This window comes from Mesoplodon bidens (genome assembly GCF_964165515.1).
Source record: "Mesoplodon bidens genome assembly, chromosome: 1".
Taxonomy (NCBI): domain Eukaryota; kingdom Metazoa; phylum Chordata; class Mammalia; order Artiodactyla; family Ziphiidae; genus Mesoplodon; species Mesoplodon bidens.
The window spans coordinates 170,088,969-170,110,280 of NC_138176.1; the positions used below are offsets into that span (position 1 = coordinate 170,088,969).

Sequence of the window (21,312 nt, forward strand, 5' to 3'; positions counted from 1 at the left end):
TCTCATCAGCTGGAAGGCCTGGTGTGAGCTTCAGATAGGAGAGGAGCTAGGAGGCCACTCAGGACTAGGTGCTCAAGCTGTGCTACCACAGGGCTCAGAGACCCCGAGGAGGCCTGAGCAGGTGGGTCAGGCATGGCCTTGAACTGAGGAGATCTGGGCAGCCATGCTAACTGTGCCAGTTACCTTGCACTCAAGGGTTGGTGATACCTGGGGATGCCTGGTTATCTCTGAACTGCTCACGGGACCTACCACTGGGCAGAGCAAGCTTCAGGCTGCTTTATGGCAATTCTGTAGCTCCCAGGCAAGAAGGAGGAAGAGAAGGGTTTGAATAACTAAGGTGGAATTTTTGAAAAGTGAGTATATTTGGGAAAGTACCTAGTGAGCCTCTGGCTGATAAAAGCTCACATTCAACCAGTAAATTCATTTGCTGAGTATTTGCTCTGGGCAAAGCATGGGAAGAGGCATTGGGAATAGAGGGAGGAAAAGAGTCTATGCCCTAGGGGAGCTGAATCATAACAGAAGTTAACACTTCTAATGAACCAGGCACTGTTCCAAGCACTTCACACACATAAATATATTTAGTCCTCAGAACAACCCTGTGAGAAAGGTACCACGGTACCTTCATAGATAATAATCATCACCCCCTATTAAAGCAAGCGGTGGCCAAACAACTTGCCCTCAGTTATAAGGTGGGATTGGAACCCAGGAAGTCTGTCTCCATAGTCCACAGACTCAACCACTGTGCTGTAGCGCTGAGCGGGCAGATTTAGCCAAAAGGCAGGAGCTGTACAGCAGTGGGCAGATCAGAGTCTTGGCCAGGACCTGTACCAACTTGTGTGACTCTGAACAACTCTCTGGACCTCTTTATATCTCACATTCCTTCTCTAAGACATGCATGGCCCCAAATGCAGGGCTGCAGGAGAGCCTTCAAAGAAATGTGCTTTGGAGGCACTGGGCCATTGCTGGCCTTCCGTGAAATGGGAGCTTACTCGTCACCCCACACAAGCAGTTGTCACTGGCTGCAGGTGACAATGAGTAGAATGCTGCTCCTGGCCCCAACCCTGCAGTTCTGCACGGGAGCTGGGTTGCTGCAGTAGGGCCAGATCCCAGAGACTGAGTGGGCCTGCAAGTCTGAGGCAGCGTCATGACATGCAGAGGGCTGGCACCCCTGGGCTCCATTCCTTCAGAATCAAGTCCAAACTCGTCCACGTGGTGCTCCACCTGGAAACAACCTGGCCCACCCTAGCATTCCAATGGGTCGTCACATGTTCCCCCATGCAGCCTCCCCCCTGGCCAGATGTACCCATCACTAGCAAAGGACACAAAGACAGAACATGGCAGAACTGGGATTTGAATCCATGTCTGTTTGGCTGCAAAGTAGGGGCAGTGCCGTAAGGTGGAGAGAGCACAGATTACGGGGTCAGATGCACCTGAGTTCCTTCTGTTCCAGCTCTGCCATCCACTAGCTGTGTGACCCCAAGTGAGTGCCTCCTATTTCTGTGCCTCGTCTATAAAATATGGTTAGTAATAGCCCTGTATTAACACATTACCACAAACTCTGTAGCTTAAAACAGCACATATTTATTATCTTCCAGTTCTGAATGTCAAGTCCAAGATCAGTTTCACTGGCCTAAAACCAACGTGTCAGCAGGCCTGCATTCCTTCCGGAGTCTCTGGGAGAACCTTCTTCCTTGCCTTTTCCAGCTTCTAGAGGCTGCCTGCTTTCCATGGCTCATGGCCCCTTCCTCCATCTTCAAAGCCAGCAATGGCTGGTTGAGTCTTTCTTAATGCATTACTCAGACCACCTCTTCTGTAGTCCAGTCTCCCTAGGATAAGGACCCTGATGATTACACTGGGCCCACTTGGATAATCCAGGATAAGCTCCCTTTCTCAAAATCCTTAATCACACTGCAAAGTCCCTTTTACCGTGTGACGTAACATGTCCACAGATGTGGGGATTCATATGTGGAGATCTTGTGTGTGGGGGGGCATTATTCAGCCTCCCACAAGCACATACCCCATGAAACCGGATGCTGCAAGTTAAATGCTCAGCACAGTGTTTAGCCAGTAGGAGACTGGTGATGCTTAATCTCCGCTGGGCATGAGAAGCACTTTGAGAGCTTTTACAAAATAGTGCCTGGGATTCACTCCTGAAAATTTGGGGGTGGGGGAAGTGTCTATGCTTTGCAATTTTTATAAGCTCCCTAGTGACTCTGTGGGGTAGCCAGGGTGGGGCTGACTATAATAAGCACTGAATTCATGTCAGCAGTTATTCTTATTCCCACAGCTACTTAGCACTGAGCCTCAGTGCCCAGGAGCTGGTCAATAGATGCTTGTTGAATTAGACTGAAGTGAATCACTCCTGGGGCCCCAAACTACCCCTGGGATGGGATGGGAGGGGTGAGAGGGCTTCTCACTGCTGCATCAGGGCCTGAAGAATGAGGTTCTGTGGGCAGACAGAGGCTTTGGCCTCTGAATCAACCTCACACCCAGAAGTAGCTGCCTGGGGGGCTGGAGTCTTTCCTCCTCCCCGAAGTCCAGTCAAGGGGGCCAACCGGGCAGAATCCAGTCATCAACGGGCCATTGTTAATGGAACAGAAGGGCTCTGTGCCCATTTAACACTTCTCTCCCTCACGAAGCTGCTCCCAGCTGAGGGCTGGCTTCTGGAAAACTGCAGGGCTGGGGCAGGGCCCCAAGGCTACGAAGGGGAAGGGGAAGGGGAAGGATTAGGGGTGGGGGCTGAGTCCCCTGGTTGGAGGCAGCTTGGAACTATAGGCCAGTTTCAGAAGTTAGCAGGCTGAAAAGCTCGGGTGCTGATGCGGGCACTCAGGCCAGGAAGTTTCCCATTAAAGCTGGCAATCCAGGGACAGTGAAACCCACCAGACCCCAACCAGAGCCAGGGGACAGCTTTCTCCGTGGGGGGGGGTCACACTTCACCTACCTTCTTCTGTTTAAAAAAAACAGAAAGGTGAAATCCACACGGTAAATGGCACCTTTCATTGCCTATAGAACAGTGTTTTCAAAAGGGCTGGGGGCATTTTATGTTCTGTGGGCTTGGTATTAAGAGGCAGGCAATTCAACCAGGATTGGGCATAAATGTCCTTTTTCTTAGCAGACCTTTTTTCAGCACTTGATATTTATAGTGAGCTGGATTTCAGGAGGGTGGTGTTGAAGACCCCAAAGACAGTGCCTGATCAGCATCCTCAAAAATGCCAGAGACCTACAATTCTTGTGCTAGCCATCAGCAATTATTATCTGTTGAATACAGAAAATCCTCTGGTAGTCTCTGCCAAGGGAGTACATTGTCTTAAAACATATTCTAGGAGGGTGGGATCTCAAAGTGAGGTCCTGGGCCAGCAGCACCTGGGAACTTGACAGAATGCACATTCTCAGGCCCCTCCCCAGACCTCCTCAATCAGAATCTCTTGGGGTGGGCATGGCAAGCTGTCTTAGCAAGCGCTGCAAGTGATTCTGATGCACGCTTAAGTTTGAAAATCACTGTTCTAGAGCCATACGTTTCAAATTTCAGTTGTGCAATCAATTTGGTAGGTTGGACAAGCTTTTATTTTTTTAAAGAACAGAATTGTATAGACAGAAAATATCAGAGTGTATTAAGCATGCGTAATAAGGATATGCACGGGTTTCATACGACTTTTGTTTCAGTGATATGTGTGTGTGTCTCTGTCTGAGGCTTTGGTCCAAAAGATTGAAAGCCACCGTTCTAGAGCCAGAGAGTACTACAGAAGGTCCCTGACTTAAGATGGTTGACTTTTAAGATGGTGCAAAAGCAACATACATTCAGTAGTAACCGTACATGAATTGGGGCTAGTGATATGCCGTACGATCAGCTGGGGCTCCCAGTCAGTCACACGGTCACGGTCACGAGGGTAAACAACTGATACACTTACAACCATTCTACACCCACACAACCGTTCTGTTATAGACTTTCAGTATTCAATAAATTACATGAGAGGTTCAACACTCTATTATAAAATAGGCTTTGTGTGAGATGATTTTGCCCAACTGTAGGCCAATGTAAGTGTTCTGAGCATGTTTAAGGTAGGCTAGGCTAAGCTATGATGTTTGGTAGATTAGGCATATTAAATGCATTTTCAATTTATGATGGGTTTATCGGGATGTAACCTCATCATAAGTCAAGGAAGATCTGTGATTCAACCAGCTCCCTTTTTGTAATTTGTCTGAATTTAAAGAGGTTTTAAAGATCCTGGCATGAACAAAAAGATTTGTGCAGCGTATGGAGAAGGCGCTGTGACTGATGGAACATGTCAAAAGTGGTTTTTGAAGTTTCGTGCTGGAGATTTCTCGCTGGACGATGCTCCACAGTTGGGTAGACCAGTTGAAGTTGATAGCAATCAAATCGAAAAAATAATTGAGAACAATCAATGTTATACCATGTGGGAGACAGCCGACATACTCAAAATATCCAAATGAAGCCTTGAAAATCATTTGCACCAGCTTGGTTTTGTGAATCGCTTTGATGTTTGGGTTCCACATAAGTTAAGCGAAAAAAAACCTTCTTCACCATATTTCCGCATGCGATTCTCTACTGAAACATAATGAAAACGTGCTGTTTTTAAAACAAATTGTGACGGGCGATGAAAAGTGGATACTGTACAACAGTGTGGATTGGAAGAGATCGTGGGGCAAGCAAAATGAATCACCACCAACCACACCAAAGGCTGGTCTTCATCCATAGAAGGTGATGTTGTGTATATGGTAGGATTGGAAGGGAGTCCTCTAATATGAGCTCCTTCCGGAAAACCAAACGATTAATTCCAACAAGTACTGCTCCCAGTTAGACCAGCTGAAAGAGGCATGTGACAAAAATCGTCCAGAATTAGTCAACAGAAAATGCATAATCTTCCATCAGGATAACGCAAGACCGCATGTTTCTCTGATGACCAGGCAAAAACTGTTACAACTTGGCTGGGAAGTTCTGATTCATCCTCCATATTCACCAGATGTTGCACCTTCGGATTTCCATTTATTTTGGTCTTTACAAAATTCTCTTAATGGAAAAAATTTCAATTCCCTGGAAGACTGTAAAAGGCGCCTGGAACAGTGTTTGTTCAAAAAGATTAAACGTTTTGGGAAGACAGAATTATGAAGTTGCCTGAAAAATGGCAGAAGGTAGTGGAACAAAAGGGTGAATACGTTGTTCAATAAAGTTCTTGGTGAAAATGAAAAAAAAAAAAAGATCCTGTCATGAAAGTTCCCTTGCCCCACACCAGGCCCTCATGTAGGTTATTGAACAGATGAGAGGGGCCGCTTTGGGGGCAGACAGCCTCTTTACAACACTGGCCTAAAGCTAAATTAAATTGTGCATTTCCCCCATGTTTATAAACCTTTCTGTCCCTCCACTGCCCCCCTTTCTTTATATATATGCCTAGAGAAGTATGTGGACCAGATAGCTAACCAGTTACATCTGGACGTAGGGTTGAGGGGTGATTTGTTGCTTTCTTCTCAGTATTCATCCATTTTACTTGAATTTTGCATGTTAAACATCTATCATTATTACAAAAATAAAGCCATTACTTAGGGACTTCCCTGGTGGCACAGTGGCTAAACTCCACGCTCCCAATGCAGGGGGCCTGGGTTTGATCCCTGGTCAGGGAACTAGATCCCCCATGCATGCCGCAACTAAGGAGCTCATGAGCTGCAACTAAGACCTGGTACAACTAAATAACTAACTAAATAAATATTTAAAAAATAAAATAAAGAAATAAAATAAAGCCACTACTTAAAAAATATAAAGCCGAGGAGGGTCCATTGCTGTGTGGAAACACAGAAAAGGGAAGGCATTTGCCAAGGCAGGATAGTGCTGCCCAAAGGGCCACCCCTCCCTCATTCACGCCCTAAGTCTGAGCCCTGACCCCACATGTCCCCAGAGCCCTCCCCCACATTCATAATGATTCCCTTAGAGGAAGAGCACTGTCCCCCCTACCCCACATCTGTCAACCTCTTAGAAAGCCCTTTGGCAGCTCCAGGTTCTCCCACCAGCCCTCTGGATCCTTATTGCCACCCTCTCCTTCCTTAATCAGATGAGAAAGGGAGGTACAAAGAAGCTAAGTGGGGCTTCCCTGGTGGCGCAGTGGTTAAGAATCCGCCTGCCAATGCAGGGGACACGGGTTTGAGCCCTGGTCCGCCACTACTTTGCCTGCGCTCTAGAGCCTGTGAGCCATAACTACTGAGCCCGTGTGTCACAACTACTGAAGCCCACGCACCTAGAGCCTGTGCTCCGCAACAAGAGAAGCCACCCCAATGAGAAGCCCTCACACCACAACGAAGACCCAACACAGCCAAAAATAAATAAATAAATAAATGTATTTTTAAAAAAAGAAGTTAAGTGACTTGCCCAAGGTCACCCAGCAGGAGGTACAAGGCCAGGATGTGAAGGGCAGGGTCTGCTGAAGGCCAGTCTCAAGGACAGGCCTCTCCTAGCAGCATTCTTCTCCGCCTTGCGCCATTCTTACCACTTTCCGCTTTATATTAGAGTTAATGTTTGCTGTACAGCACCTGATGAACATGTTGGGGAAGTAGAAAGGAGGAGAGGAAAAGGGAGGCAGGGAGAGGAGGGGAGGAGGGGAGAGGAAAGGAGGAGGGGAGAAGGGGAGTGGAGCAGGGAGGCCTCTGGTCACACTCAGGATAGGAGTGGAGACGGGTGGACCTTACCTGTGTGAGCCCCTAGGGGACTCTGAACATTCAGTCCAGCCAAGAGGCAGCACAGTCTGGTCACATCACCGTCACCAGGCCCTGACCCCACAGGCCCCCGCTGCAGGCCCCTGCCCAGCCAGACCAGAGGGCAAAATGGAGAAGGGGCAGTGGGGAGCACAGGTTTCACCTGGAGCCTGAAGGAGCCACTCTTGGAAGCTGGGGACAGCCAGGGGCTGGCTGCCTGGAGCTGCGGGGGATGAGGGATGTGGGGTGGGTGAACCCAAGGTGACCCCTGAGGGGTGGGGACTGGGACGTGGGCAGCCAGCACCGCTTGTAAGGGACAGTCTTGGGCAGAGCTGCACTCTGCAGGCGGCCCCTACTACTTCCTGAGCTGCAGTTTTTCAGCTGTGCCTCAAAAACGGTGGTGGAACTGGAAGCCCAGTGGAGTATGATTTGTTTTAAAACTAGACAATTTAAAAGCAGCTTACACACAAGAAACTAATATTGCTGGTTGCCTTTGTGGAAAGACCTGGGTGTCTGGGTCAGGTGTGGGAAAGAAATTTCACCACATATCCTTTTGTACCTTTCCAATTTTATACCATGGGCATGGATTACTTATTTTATAAAATTTAATAAAAATAAAAATAAAATAAAAGCAGGTATCAGTTTTCTACCTGTAGAGGTAGAGGCAAAGTTCTTCTGAGGTGAGACTCTCATTTTGGAAAAGTCATTTGAACATGCTTTTGAATTTAAGCAGAGGCAAAGCCAAAATCTTATCGCAGAAGGAAAATCTGGGGGCAGTGAGAAGCAGAACTGCCCCTACAGTTGAACGTAACAGTCTACTTTCTCTGTGAGAAAAGTGACAACTCTCCAGAAATTATTACTAGGGTGATCAGACCCGAGGCTGACAAGGAGGGAGTAACTGGCTTTGGTCCCCTCCCTCCTGTGGGGGGAGGGGTGTCTGCAGGAGCCGCCCTGTACACTGGGGAATCCTGGGGATTCCCAGACATCCTTGGAGAGGGCAGGTGGACTTGTGCTTACCACATGGGCCTTGGGCATTAAAGGGGACAAGGGATCCCTGAAGGCTGCAGACCCCACAGACCTCTGGGAATCTGGCATCTGTCTGTGGAGAGCAAGGCAGGGTGTCACATGCTGGGTAATCACCAAGGCCAGGCCTCTCGTGGAGGCCCTTTGTTTCCTGGCCCTTCCATAGACAGGCTCTGCCAGGGCCAGTGTGGGGCTGGCACTTGGGCAGAGAAGGAACCTGCCCCTCGAAGCCTGGGGAGGAGGTCTATGGCTTCAAAAGTGCTCCCAGAGAAATGGTGACTCACAGCTCAAGGGAAATCAGAGCTTTTCTCACTCCAGAGGTTATTCGCCTTGCAACATCAGGATCCGGTGATTGCAGATGAATCAGAAATGCAAGCCTGAGAACAGCCAGCCTGCATGGCTCAGTGTCAGAGGGCAGGCTAACCCCTCCCTCCTTCTGTCTGTCTTCTTGGCAGAAAGAAGACTTATTAAAGAGTCTCAGTTCCTCTCTCTTCCGGCCAAGGGAGTTCCGGTGCACCAGAAAACCTCTCTAAGCCTCAACGTCCTCACCTGTTAAATGGGGATAACCGTGCCTCCCTTGCTAGGTCGTGGTGAGAGTGAGAGGGCACCACTCAGTACAGGGCTGGCCACCAGCCCCTCCTGCGGTCTGGGAGGGAGCTGTGAGTGGCAGCAGCAGCTGCAGCAGCCTGGCATCCTGCACCCACAGACTGGGCTGAGGAAGCTGGCACTTGGCCCCTTGCTTGATTCATATGCCTTTTCCAGGTTTGGCCCACCAAAACCAGGACAGGCACCCCCTGAGCCCCGGTGCTCCTTCCAGAGGGGAGAGTCTCACCCCAAATGGCCACGTCAGCAGGGTTTGCTTGGCCAAAGAAGCTGGAGCTCTCTGTCACCTCCTAAACGTCTCCACAACCTCCAACAAGCTCTGGGGCGTAACCCACACTCTGAGATGAAAATTCTCCTGGCACTTCCTGTCTGCACCACACCATTTGGCAGACATAGGTTCGGTACAGCCCACATCCTGTGATTCTCCAAAGGCTTTATTTGAGGCTGGAGTGGCTAAGAGCATAGGCACATCTGGAGTTGGACAGCCAAGTGTTTGAATTCTGGCTGTGTGACCTTGGACAAGTCACCTAACCTCTCTGGGCCTCAGCAATGGCATCTATAAAATGGGGCTACCTCATGCAATCAGATTGACACAAATAAATCACTCAGCCTGAGGATGCCTAGTATATAAAGAGCTCTCAGATACTCAACTGTACCTTCTAGGAAGGTGGAGGCTGCTGGGACCTGGCATAGCATAAGCACACAGCCTAACCAGGCTTTACTTTTAAAAAGTGATTCCAATGGAATAGCAGGCACCATTCTTTTTTCTTTTTATAAATTTATTTATTTACTTATTTTTGGCTGCGTTGGGTCTTTGGTGCCGCTCGTGGGCCCTCTACAGTTGCGGCGAGCGGGGGCCACTCTCTGCTGCGGTGCCCGTGCTCCTCACTGCAGTGGCCTCTCCCGTTGCGGAGCACAGGCTCTAGGTGTGTGGGCTTCAGTACTGCATCTCGCGGGCTCAGTAGTTGTGGCTCGCGGGCTCCAGAGCGCAGGCTCAGCAGTTGCGGCGCACGGGCTTAGTTGCTCCGCGGCATGTGGGATCCTCCCGGACCAGCGCCCGAACCCGTGTCCCACGCATTGGCGGGCAGATTCTTAACCACTGCGCCACCAGGGAAGTCCTGCAGGCACCATTCTTAAGGGAAGAGCAGCTCTAAAAACTCGACACAGCTGTCCCCTTCCACCCAGAATTCCAGTCACAGGCCTGGCATGGAGGCCCTGTTGGAAGCTGTTCATGCTCATCATCACTTCCAGAAGCTCCTGCCTCATTCGGGTTTATGAGTGGGGGTGGTGTGGAGGCCGCAGGCAGGGAGGGGAGCAGTGGGAAGATGGGGCTACAGAGGTTGGGGAGAACTCAGGGCAGGAAGCCGGGGAGCTGACCTGGCCCTGCTGCCTGGGTGTGAGGGTCCCCTTGCAGGACTTTGGGCACGAGGACTGGCAGGTGGGTAGCAGACAGCAAGACTCAGTGATGTCATGTTTTCCCAAAATGACTCAATGGCTTGTCCCTGAGCTCTGAATGGTGAGCTGTGTGCTGTGGCCTTGGGGCCTCCTCATCTCCTTGCCTTCCAGACTTGCCTGCATCTCTCCTTCCCCTGTCACCCCCCACTCTCCCAGCCTAGGGACCCATGGCTACAGCATCCATGCTCTGCTCCTGGCTGTGACTCCAGCCCAGGGGACGTCCCCATCTGCCTCTGTCACGTCTCTCTAATCTCCATGTTGAAGAAAGAGCTAAGTGCCAGACAGACCTGGGTTTCATTACCACCTCTGCCTCCACCTGGCTGAGTGACCGTGGGCAGGTTACTCTGCCCCTCTGAGCCTGTTTCCTCAGCTATAAAATGGAGACTTTGCTAACAATTTTGCTAGGTTGTATGGGGCTGAGTGAGAAGGTCTGTAAAGTACTTGGCACACAGCAGCTGTTTAGCAAACAGAAAGTATGACATCCAAAGGCCTCTATGATCTGACCTCAATTTACTTTTCTAGCTGCTTTAAAAAAAAAAAAAGGATAACAGCTCACTCTTCTTGATGCTGTGTGTCAGGTATTGCTGTAAACACTTGTACAGAAACACATTTTATTCTCTTGTCACCCCCACGTGATGGGTACTATTAGTATCTCCATTTTACAGATGAGAAAACAGGCACAGAGATGTTAAGCAACTTGGCCATGGTCACACAGCCAATAAGTGGGGATTGAGGGTCCTCATGTAGGCAGCCTGGCTCTAGAGCTTACACATGTAACCACAGTTCCATCCTGCCTCATCTCTTCTTTGTGCATCCTACAAATTGAAGTTCAGCCCAACTGGACTCCTCACTAACCTTTGCATTCAATCTGAACTTTCCCATGCCTGTGCTTTTGCCCAGGTTCCCTTCTTGCACCGGAACCCCCACCTCCTCCATGAAGCCTTCCCAAGTCCTCCCTCATGTCCACCTTTGTGGGCTCATCACAGTTGGACTCAAAGGTGGTTATTTGTGCCTAGGTGTCCTCTCCTCTTCTTGCCTAGAGGCACCTCTGCTACCCCCAGCCAACCTGGCATGGTTTCAGGCATGAGCAGGCACCCAGACAGGCAGTGCCCTGGCCAGAGCAGCTAATGTGTGCTACCTGGGTGGTGTGGATGGGAACCCAGCACGCAGGGCCCTACTACTTCTGTGAGGACAGCTCAAAGGCTGCAACTGGAACCACCCCTGGGAGGCAGCCTGTCAGCTGGGCTTCCTTCTCTCTGCTTAGGGGAAAGGACTCAGCCACGGGGGGCCTCCAATGCTTGGGGGTCAGCTTTGAAGCCCGGAGAGGATGAATGAATGTCCATCCAGAAAGGGGACAGGACTGAGAACTGCTTGCTGGTGGGGTTGCGTAGTGAGGCCCATAGTGTAACCATCCACCAGGCCACCTAATTCAAAGGGGCCTCTTGGAGCGTTTCAGGCCCATCCTTGGGATCCCAGCCCAGTGCCCACAGGGTAGTAACTGCAAGAGGCCATCTGCCCAGGGTCTCACGCTCCCATTCCCTCCCTGTCCCACACAGGACCTCTGGTCCACATCCGCTGCCCCCTTCCAAACACCATGACTCCCACCACCTCTGCCCAGACACTGATCACTCCCTAGGCATCCTCTCATGGGAGCCTGGGCACCGTCCAGTGCCTCCTTCTTCCTACGGCCAGGTTTCACACCCATCACTCATGGTCCCACAGTCAGGCACGGGTACTCAGCACATGCCTGGGGCTGTGCTAAGCACTGGAGACACAAGGAGAACAAGGCAGACTCTGTCCTGCTCGCAGAGCTCACTACCTGGTGGAGACCACAGACCATGAAAGCAGCCAGGGCAACACAGCGGGGCAAAGTGTGAGGACGTGGACGTGCAGGCAGCCATAGGGAGGGCCGCTGACCGAGGCTTCTAGAAGGAGACATCCAAGCTGAGGCCTGAGGATGAAGGGAGCTAACCATGAGAAAAGAAGAAAGGAGAGAGTGTTCTGGGCAGCTGGAGAGGCTACAGAGAGCAGGACATGTGCATCTGGAAGGAGGTCAGTTTGGAACCTGGAACACCAAGTACGTGACAAGGGCTGGTGAAAGAACAGGCTGGGGATGATATTCACTGGGAGATCACAGGGCCCAAGGAAGCCATTCGGGGACTTCGCTCGTGGAGCAGCGGTTAAGAATCCACCTGCCAATGCAGGGGACATGGGTTCGAGCCCTGGTCCAGGAAGATCCCACATGCCGCGGAGCAACTAAGCCCGTGTGCCACAACTACTGAGCCTGCAAGCCACAACTCCTGAGGCCACGTGCTGCAACTACTGAAGCCTGCATGCCTAGAGCCCCTGCTCCACAACAAGAGAAGCCACCGCAATGAGAAGCCTGGGCACCACAACAAAGAGTAGCCCCCGCTCGCAGCAACTAGAGAAAGTCCAGCGCAGCAACGAAGACCCAGTGCAGCCAAAAATAAATAAATAACTTTATTAACAACAAAAAAAGGAAGCCATTTGGCATCTTGAGCAGCTCGGCGCTTACTCCACGGTAAGGTTTCTGTCTTGCTGGAATGGCCTTCGGGGAGACAGAGGCCCCCAATCTGCCAGTTCTTCCTTGCCAATAATTTAAATTCCTTCTACTGCCATCGGCGTCACTTTCTGAGACCTGCCATTGCCAAGGGGAAGCAGCAATCAGCAGATGGCCGGCCTTGCAAAAGAGGCTGTTGTATGAGGGCAGTGCCCTGCCCAGTGAGCCTTGGGGAAGGCCGAAGCTCAGACTTTGGCTTGCAGCGCCCCTGAGGCCAGCCTCCCCAGCACTGCCCAGTCAGACACCAGCAGCATGCCCTGGCCACAGTTACGAAATGACTGTCCTGGTGAGCCATTCCACCTCTCCGGCTGTGGCCCCAGCAAGACGGACACACCCAGGGTCAAGAGCACTGACTCTGAAGCCAGGCTGCAGGGCTCAGACCCAGCTCTGCACTCATCAGCAGTGGGGTGCCAGCAACTTATCCCACTTGTCTGGTTCTGTCTGCCCATTTGTACAACAGTGATCACAACGGTACCTATCTTGAGAGCATCCTGTGAGAACTCGGTGAGTGCGGGCCCAGAAGACACTAATTAAGCACAGGGCTGTGCATGCTAGCTGTTAGTGCTAATATTTCCTGTGTCCCCAGTCCCGAGGCACCTGCACCAGATGGAAAAGGAGGAGGAAAACTAAAAGGAAAGTAGTATCTCTCAGAATAAGAAGAGGACAGGGTGTCATACCCCTGAGGTCACGGGGGGATGGGGTGGGGGGGTTCCAGTTCTTCATCCTGTGAGGATGACTTCCCCTTCCTGGTTCTAGGTTTGCAATCTTGGGCCTCTTCAGGCATGTCTATCCTAACCCTGCAGAGACAGGCCCCAGGCATCCTCCAGAGGACTGCCAAGGGCCACAGCCCCCACCTCGGAAGTTGTGAAATTCTTTGCTGAAAATCACTGCAATCTCAGCCAGGATGGTGGCCCAATTTGTTTTCAAAATACTTCCTCAGATAGCCCTATCTTGGCTCAGACATGTTAGCACTTTCCAGAATCCTGCAGATGGTGAGGCAGCTGGAGAGGAGGGGAGAGGAGGGAAGCGGGGAAGAGAGTGGGAGAGACCTGGGGCCAACGTTCAGGTAGCTGCACGGGCCCACATAGGCACAGGCATCGCACAGCGTGCTCGGACAGGCGCACACAGGATGGGAAGCGGGTCAGATGGTAGAGGGGGTCTTTCAACCGTCTAAGCTGTGGAGCCTTCTTAGGAACCAGAACTTTCCTAGGAAACCCAATATGTAGAAAAGGTAAATGGGGGACTTCCCTCATGGTCCAGTGGTTAAGAATCCACCTTCCAATGCAGGGGACGTGGGTTCGATCCCTGTTCAGGGAACTAAGACCCACATGCTGTGGGGCAACTAAGACCGTGTGTCACAACTACTGAGCCCACATGCCACAAGTAGAGAGAAGCCTGCACACTGCAGCGAGGAGCCCACGTGCCGCAACTTAGACCAAATGCAGCCAAAAATAAAATAAATAAATAAATATTTTTTAAAAAAAGATAAATGCGGGGAGAGGCCTGGATCCCCCCTCCCATCAGACCTCTGAGGGGTCCTCGTTGAACTCTGGGGCTCCATGGAACCTAGTTTGAAAACTGATGCTGCTAAAGGAATCATACCCTTCTCTGGGGGGAGTTAGTGCCCACATTGTTTTAAGATAATGAGCTTCTGAGCTTCCCTGGTGGCGCAGTGGTTAAGAATTTGCCTGCCAATGCAGGGGACACAGGTTCAAGCCCTAGTCCAGGAAGATCCCACATGCTGCGGAGCAACTAAGCCCGTGAGCCACAACTACTGAGCCTGTGCTGTAGAGCCCGCAAGCCACAACTACTGAAGCCCGCATGCCTAGAGCCCGTGCTCCACAACGAGAGAAGCCACTGCAACGAGAAGCCCGCACACCGCAACAAAGACCCAACTCAGCCATAAATAAATAAATAAATTTATAAAATAATGAGCTTCTTAAGGGAAGATGAAATTATGTTTCTAATAAATTCTAATTCGAGTCTAGTACAGAGAATGCCACACATCCTGAGAATCAGGACTCAGAAAGTGCAAAGTGATTGATCCTATTCGCTGACAAGTTTGTGAGCACCTCTCTGGGAAGTATTGTGCCCTTGGGCCTGAATATCTGGGGCACAGAGTATGTGGTGAACAATAGTTAGAACACCTATTTACAGCTATTTACAGGCACATTTCTAAACTCCTCACAAATACAAATTCACCTACAGCCCCATTACTTATAACCCATTACGATCCCCCTCTTACTGATTAGGAAAGTAAGGCCCAGAGAGGTTAAGTAATTTGCCCAAGGTCACACAGTTACTAAGCAGTACGGTGGGCATTCTGGCTTTAGAATATGTACTCTTCACTATTACATAATTTGCCTTTTGGGATGAGTGCATCCCTGTGCTTATGTATCTGTGTGTGTGTGTGTGTGTGTGTGTGTGTGTATACATTTTGGCCCATGATGATGTGTGCTAATCTGTATGTGGGTGTGCAGCCTCTTTCCAAACAAGACTGCAAGCCATGGGGCTTACCCCTCAGATTCTCTCTTGGAAGCCTGACAGCAACAGGCCAAAGGGGCTCCTGCGTGGAGGTGGGACCCAGAGCCTCAGGGTGGTGCCTGTTCCCCAGATTCCAGGGGTTTCAGTTTGCTGACCCAGCTTGGTATAGGCACATCAATGGAAAGGCCCCCAGGCCCCTCCCTGGGACTGAGTGGAGCCCTCAGCTGCCAATCCCACCAGGGAAATACCCGCACCCTAGCACCCTGGTTCTCCCCTTCTCACTGGGTGCTGGGTTTTAGAATGGGTCAGCTGAATAAAATGAAGTTATTAAGTTATCACGAGTTTACTTCATACTCCACAGACAAACTTACAGCAGTGAACTCACACCACCAGAACCCTAAACTGATAGGGCCTAAGCTGATAGGACTCCGGTCAAAAGCAAAGAACCCTGACATTCTGGTTAGGCCGGGAAGCCCTACACCATAAATGGGGTTTTTCGGGTTGCTTCACATGGGAGCCCACCTTGGAGAAAATTAGCTTTGGTCCATCCACTCTAAACTGATGTTTAAGATGTAAGGCTTCCTCAGATGCCACAAAATTGGAAAAAGCCCCACCATTCTCCATCAACAAAGTCAAACTCACCTCGAGCAGGGCCGAGGCAGGGAGACTTCCTCAGATGGCGCAGGGCTGTGCTGCAACCCCTGGCTGTCTCTTCTCCCACATTCTCCTCTTGTCCCCAGCCACCAGTATGCCAGCTTCCCAGGGTCCCGGAGCACAAGGACAGCCGGCGGCGGTGGGTGTGTTCCCCGACTTTTGAGCCTCCCTGAGTCAAGGAGGAGGGGCTGGATGGGGAGGATGCAGGAAGGAGGGAGCTGGTAAGGCAGCCGGTGAGCCAGGTGTAAGCACAGAGGCCAAAACAGAGTTTCCCAGGCTAGCTGTTTAGTTGTGGTATTCAGGAGAGGCTGAGCTGGGAATTGGCTTATTTATTTTACATGCTTTTCCTCCAAATCCTTTTCAGAGAGCCCTCTGGAATCCCAGTGATAAATTTCCCAGAGCCTAAAAAAACCCACGGTCCCTTAGCACACAGCCATCTCTGTGGGGCAGGGGGGTAAGGGGAGGCATGGGGGGGGGAGGGCAGAGGCATAGAGAGGGAGTGATGGGCCGCTAGAGACCTGAAGTTACTGGTGGTCAGAGGCTCCCGTGGCCTGCATGCCCCTCCTTTCAAGTTTGCAGAGGGGGGGGGATGTGCAGGAGAACCAGCCCGATTTAGGTTGATGAAGACAAGGCTGAGACCTTCAAGCACAGAACAAACTGTCCAGCCTGCCAGAGGCCACCCCACACCCAGACGTGGAATCTACATGCTCAGGGCAGGACAAGCAGTGTTCTTACACCTGTTTAAGCAAAGGGGACAAGTACTTCTGTTTAAGGAATGAAAAGGAGAGCTGTTATCATTTCCTCCTGCGTGACTTCACGAAGGGCAGAGGCCTCTCTGTTTCCTCACGGCAGATTCCCTTGGCTCCCTGCTTGACCACTTCCCAGCAGAGGCACTCACAGCCCCTCCCTGGTCTTCACCCATCATCTGACAGTGTTCCTAAGTACCTCCGTGTGTCACGCACTAGGACAGAGCCAGGGGTACAAAGATTAATAGCCCCCGCCCCTCGGATGGGGCAGCTTCTCCCCACACCCAGTCTCCCAACTTCCATCCTGGATGGCGAGTCCACAGCACGGTGAAGCAGGGAGAGGGCTCCCATATCTTTGCAGCTCAGTGCTGCGAACGCTCTGGCACTCACCCAGGTGGGCTCGCTGCGGAAGGTGGGCAGGGGCCAGCTGGGCAGTGCTTATCTTCTGCTCCTTGTTTAAGGTTGCCAGCTTTCCCCGTGCCATGAACACCTGTATCAGAGGATCTGGGGGTAGAGATGCGGGTGGGCAGAGCTGTGAGGATTCTGCCCCAACGGGGGTAACCCCCTCTCAGCCTTGGGGCTGGGGAGATAGAATACTAACCAGGCAGAAAACACAGCTGCCTCTAAGTGCCTGCAGGGAGTCCTGAAGGCAGCATGGCTTGCACTTCCTCCTTAGCTTTGTGACCTTGGGCAGCCACTGCACCTCTCTGAGCCTCATTTCCTCATCAGCAAATCGGAAATGAGAACCACTGTCCCTCTGTGGGGCCTGTGTGAGAAGGCATCAGCTGGGGACCCGGTGAGCCATGTAGTTCTCACAGCCCCTGGTTGCCCCAGCTCTCCCCATCCATCTCTCCTGAGGACCAGACACCACCACGGAGTCTAGCTCTCCTGGGCATGTGGTGGGTGGTGGGAAGGACAGCCATGACATGCCCCTTCATATTCAGGTGAGGGCTGATTTCCCTGTGCAATAAATGTCTCCCCTGGCAAGGGCTGAAAGGGAAAGGAATACCGTAATCCATCTGAGGATGTTTACCTGGCAATTCCTTCCAAACCCAAACCTGTGACTTGTATGGTCACGAGTGGTAGCTTTGTCCCCGTTTCTCACATAAGCAGTGAATCTGCTCTCACCGGAATTACACCAACATCTCCCTGCAGTCACTCCCAAACCCCCATCGTTTCCTGACTCCAAATCCACACGGAAGGCTCTAGCAGCCTGGTGCCACCCAGGCTTTGATTTCCATGACCCATGGTGTAACCCAGGCTAGGCAGAGTGTGTGTAAAAAGAGGACTGTAGTCAGGGGCCCCAGGACCCAGTAAGTGCATCAGCGTTGCTTCCTTGTTGCTATGGAGAACCAGTTAGGGACCTTAGAGACAGCTGGGCATGGTGGAAACAGCATGCGTTCCAGAGTCAGACTGTCCAGTTTCAAATCCTGGCTTTGTCCCTCACCAGCTGTGTGACCCCCCCAAAAAGTTACTTAACTATTCTGAACCTCAGTTTCCTAATCTGTAAAATGGTGACAAAACACTGACTTCATAGGGATATAAGGTCTTGATGAGATAACGTAGAGCTCTTGATTCACAGAAGACATAAATAAGGTGGAAAGGTGATATTGGGAAGGGATCGGCTGCAGTGTTCCACCTGAAATTGGGGGTGGCCAAGCCCAGATCACTCTCTCGCTTATCTGGGGCCACAATCCTGGGTGCTGCCTACATACTTTGCTAATTTCAGCATTCAGACCACTTAGAAGCTTCACATGCACACCAAACCTAGTCACAAAGGGCCGGGGGTGGGGTGGGGGAATGACACATTTCTTTGTGATTATATGGCCAAGTTGCACCACATCCTGGCATGTTCCCAATTCCATGCAGGTACGGAATCATTCTCAGGATTGCTTGCAATCCCAGTTCCAGGAAGACGAGATGTTTCCACTCCTCTGGGAAGCTCATGCCAGCTGGTGCAGAGGAACCCACCCAATACTCAGTACAGGGACTGTGATTGCCCCTCCACCTGCTGCCACCACAGAGCCAAGCCACTGCTGGAGGACACAGCTCCTAGGCCCTTCATGAGACCCATCTCCTTCCAGGCCAGTAGGAGCCAGGAAGAACACTCCACCACACTCCCAGCTTAGCCAGATGCAAAAATGGAGACTTTCTTACTGCCCCTCTTAGGGAAGCAGAGGCCAATGTTGAGACTCAAGTCCCCAGTGCCAGCCCACAGGGCACAATAGAACCTGCTGCTTGGGCTAAACAGATCAGGCAGGGCTCCCTGGAACCACTCAGGGCCCCCTCCTCTGCAGATAGACCAATTCCAACCTAGCCGAGGCCACCTGGCTTGGCTCATAGAGTGTCCTTAACATATATGAATTATTGGTGTCATTATTCATCAAACAACTATTTATCGAGTACCAACAATGCCAGGCACTGTACTAGATCCAGGACAACCTGTGAAACATCCTGGAGCCCCGGACACCAAGGGCATCCGAAAACAGACACAACTTCAGGTGCAATGAAAAAAAAATATGGCTTCAGGACTGCCCTGCTTTCTCCATGACCTTGGAGTGTTAAACATCCCCTACCACGTTTTTCATATACACACCCAGGGCTGGAATCTCCTCAGCCCACCCCCCCTGGAAGTCCCTCTGAGGAAGCACATCCGCTAGGGGGAAGGGTCTGTGCTTCCCTCGCAGGCCCTGTCACTGCCACCACCCAGCTGTCCAGGGCAGCACCGCCTGCCAGCCTTTTCTACTCTGCTCACAGACCCTAACACGCCGGGTCTGAGTTCATGAGTCACTCCCTCCTTTCTCCCGGCCTCGCCTCCGGAAGGGCTGCGCACACCCAGACACATCACCCAGACACCGAGTTTCCACGCCAAACTCGCTCCTGATGAACCCGGAGAGCCGACTGAAATGTCTGATTTCCCCTCCCCACTTCTCAGCCTCGAGGTCCCGGCCACGACTTTTCAAAGACAAGGCAGCCCCTCTCCTGCCCGTCTCGCTCTGGGGACACCTCACTGTGGGGCTGCAGGGGCAGCAGACAAAGACAGTGGATTTATTTGAGGCTGGAGGACATGCTTAGTCTAAAGATCCGAACGCCCGCACTTCCGGAATTGCACGGTTCAGTCTGAAGCGTGTGCGTGTGTCTGTGGCTCGATGGGTGATGAGCTGTGCGTATGTGGCAGTTGTGAATCTGGGTGCAGTGGGTCTGGAGGTGTGGATGCCTGCGTGGAGCTTTCCCCGCGCCGAGCACTCCCTCTCCCACCTTCGGTTTCGCCCCCTCTTCCTCCAAAGTTTGGCGCGCGCGCCCGATCGGGGATGGTGGGGTGCGCACCGTTGGGCCATCTCCCGGGCCCAGAGGCGGTTCCGGGATGCCGGTGCCCTACTTACCCCGCCACCGAGCCTCCTCCAGCGGGGGGCGGATCCGACTTTCCGAGGCAGGGGTCCGGTGCGGGCAGCATCCGCCCGCAACTTTGCCCTCCTCTTGGCAGGACCAGGCAGAAGCGGCTCCGGCCGAGGACGGCGGCGGGGAGGGAAGGAGGCTCGGCCCCGCGGGTTCGCACGGTGGGCGGGAAGCGGCGCCAGGAGGGCGCCGTCCTGCGCAGCGAGCGAGCGGTCCTGCCTGGCGCCTTCCCCGTTCGGCCCGAGTCCGCGAGCGGCCGGCAGTGGCGGCGGATTCCTGAACTGCGTCCAAGGCGCCCGGGGAGCCCTCCTCCTCCTCCTTTTCTCCCTCACCCCACCCAGCTCCCACCCCTGCGCCCCCGGCAACTTGGGAACCGCTGGCGAAGTTGGCGCAGCTCGGGCTGCGCGACGGGCCTCGGGTGGAAGCAGGGAAGGAGAGGGAGGAGCTGAGGGGGAGCGGGCCGCCGTCGCCCCAGCCCCCGGGGAGCTGCGCGCTGCAGGACCCCTCTGTGGGCCTTTGTTCCCAGCGCTGCGCCTCCGCCCGCCTCTCCCCTGGGACTCTCTTGAAGCCGCTGGGATCCCTACCCGCTTTCAGAGACGCTGGGAAGAGCTCCCCTGCTGGGTTAGGAGGGGCGGGGGAGGGTTGGAAGGGAGGTGGCCTGGAGATCCTCGTGGCTTCACTCTGCCTGAGCCCCTCAAGTCCTTCCGGCCTCCCATCCTATTGAAACGGAGTCTTTCTAAAACCTGAGTTCCCTTAGGAGTTTATGATTAATGTGTCTATCCAAAACTTTATTCCCTTTCTTGTCCCCTCTGACTTCAATCCTGTGCTAACTGAACACTAGTCAACCAGAGTCAGTTGACCGAAATTGCTGCTGTTGAGACATTGTTAATGTACTAAGGTTGCTGGTGTGAATAACACTGTTGATGTACTAAAGTTGCTATTACAGATATCATTAATGTATAAACTCAGGTTGTTTCTCCAGGGCAAGATAAGTTAACAGACCCCCTGAGGCCTGCACCACCTGGCCAGAGAATCCTAAACCAGAGACATCCTGAGTCCTGGGACCTGAATGTCACAGAAAGCACAATATAAGAACTCTAGTCAATATCTTGTAATAACCTATAATGGAAAAGAATCTGAAAAAGAATATATATATATACATATATATATGCACACATATATGTATAACTGAATCACTTTGTTGTATACTTGAAACTAACACAATATTATAAATTAACTATACTTCAATTTAAAGAAAGGTTAAAAAATGTCACGGAAATGTCCCAAGATGCTTAATCCCAGCCTCTTTGTTCTTCCCCTTTATAAAACCCTCTCACTCAAAGACCAAGTGGAGCGGATGTGAGGCGTGTCTCCCACTCCCTTGCTGGGTGCCTTGCAAATAAACCCTGTACTTTCCTTCACCACAACCTGGTGTAGTATATTGGCTATGCTGCTTGTTGGGCAAGCAGACCCGAGTTCGGTTCGATGACAATTTTGCCCACCATGGAGAGACCATCAACTGGAACTGTTTTTGTAAAAGGGAAGGTAAATGACGTGAAGTTCTTTGTGTATAGGCTTTTATGCTATTGTATCAAAGTTAGCCTTTTGGAACTGGTTTGGCTTTGAGCCTTTTGGAATTGGTTTGTCTTTTTTCTCTGTGTGTGTGTGTGT

The 21,312-nt window shown here is 51.8% G+C and overlaps 1 protein-coding gene across 6 annotated transcripts in view; it reads right to left on the reverse strand.

Moving 5' to 3' along the window:
* CHST3 (carbohydrate sulfotransferase 3) overlaps nt 1-20,384 on the reverse strand; it is a 41,175-nt gene extending 20,791 nt beyond the window's left edge. Inside the window, exons 1-3 of one of the 6 annotated variants that reach the window (XM_081253680.1) lie at nt 19,629-19,706; nt 16,636-16,749; nt 15,488-15,687 (exon numbers count right to left, since the gene is read on the reverse strand). Coding sequence is in view for 1 of the 6 variants with exons in the window: in XM_081253684.1 (XP_081109810.1) it covers nt 19,629-19,699 (71 nt within the window). In the remaining 5 variants the exon portion in view is untranslated. Of the gene's footprint in view, nt 1-15,487; nt 16,598-16,635; nt 16,750-19,628 lie in introns of those variants that run through there. The other 5 variants (XM_081253683.1, XM_081253684.1, XM_081253679.1 and 2 more) reach the window with 5 other exon arrangements.
* Nucleotides 20,385-21,312: the final 928 nt, after the last annotated feature.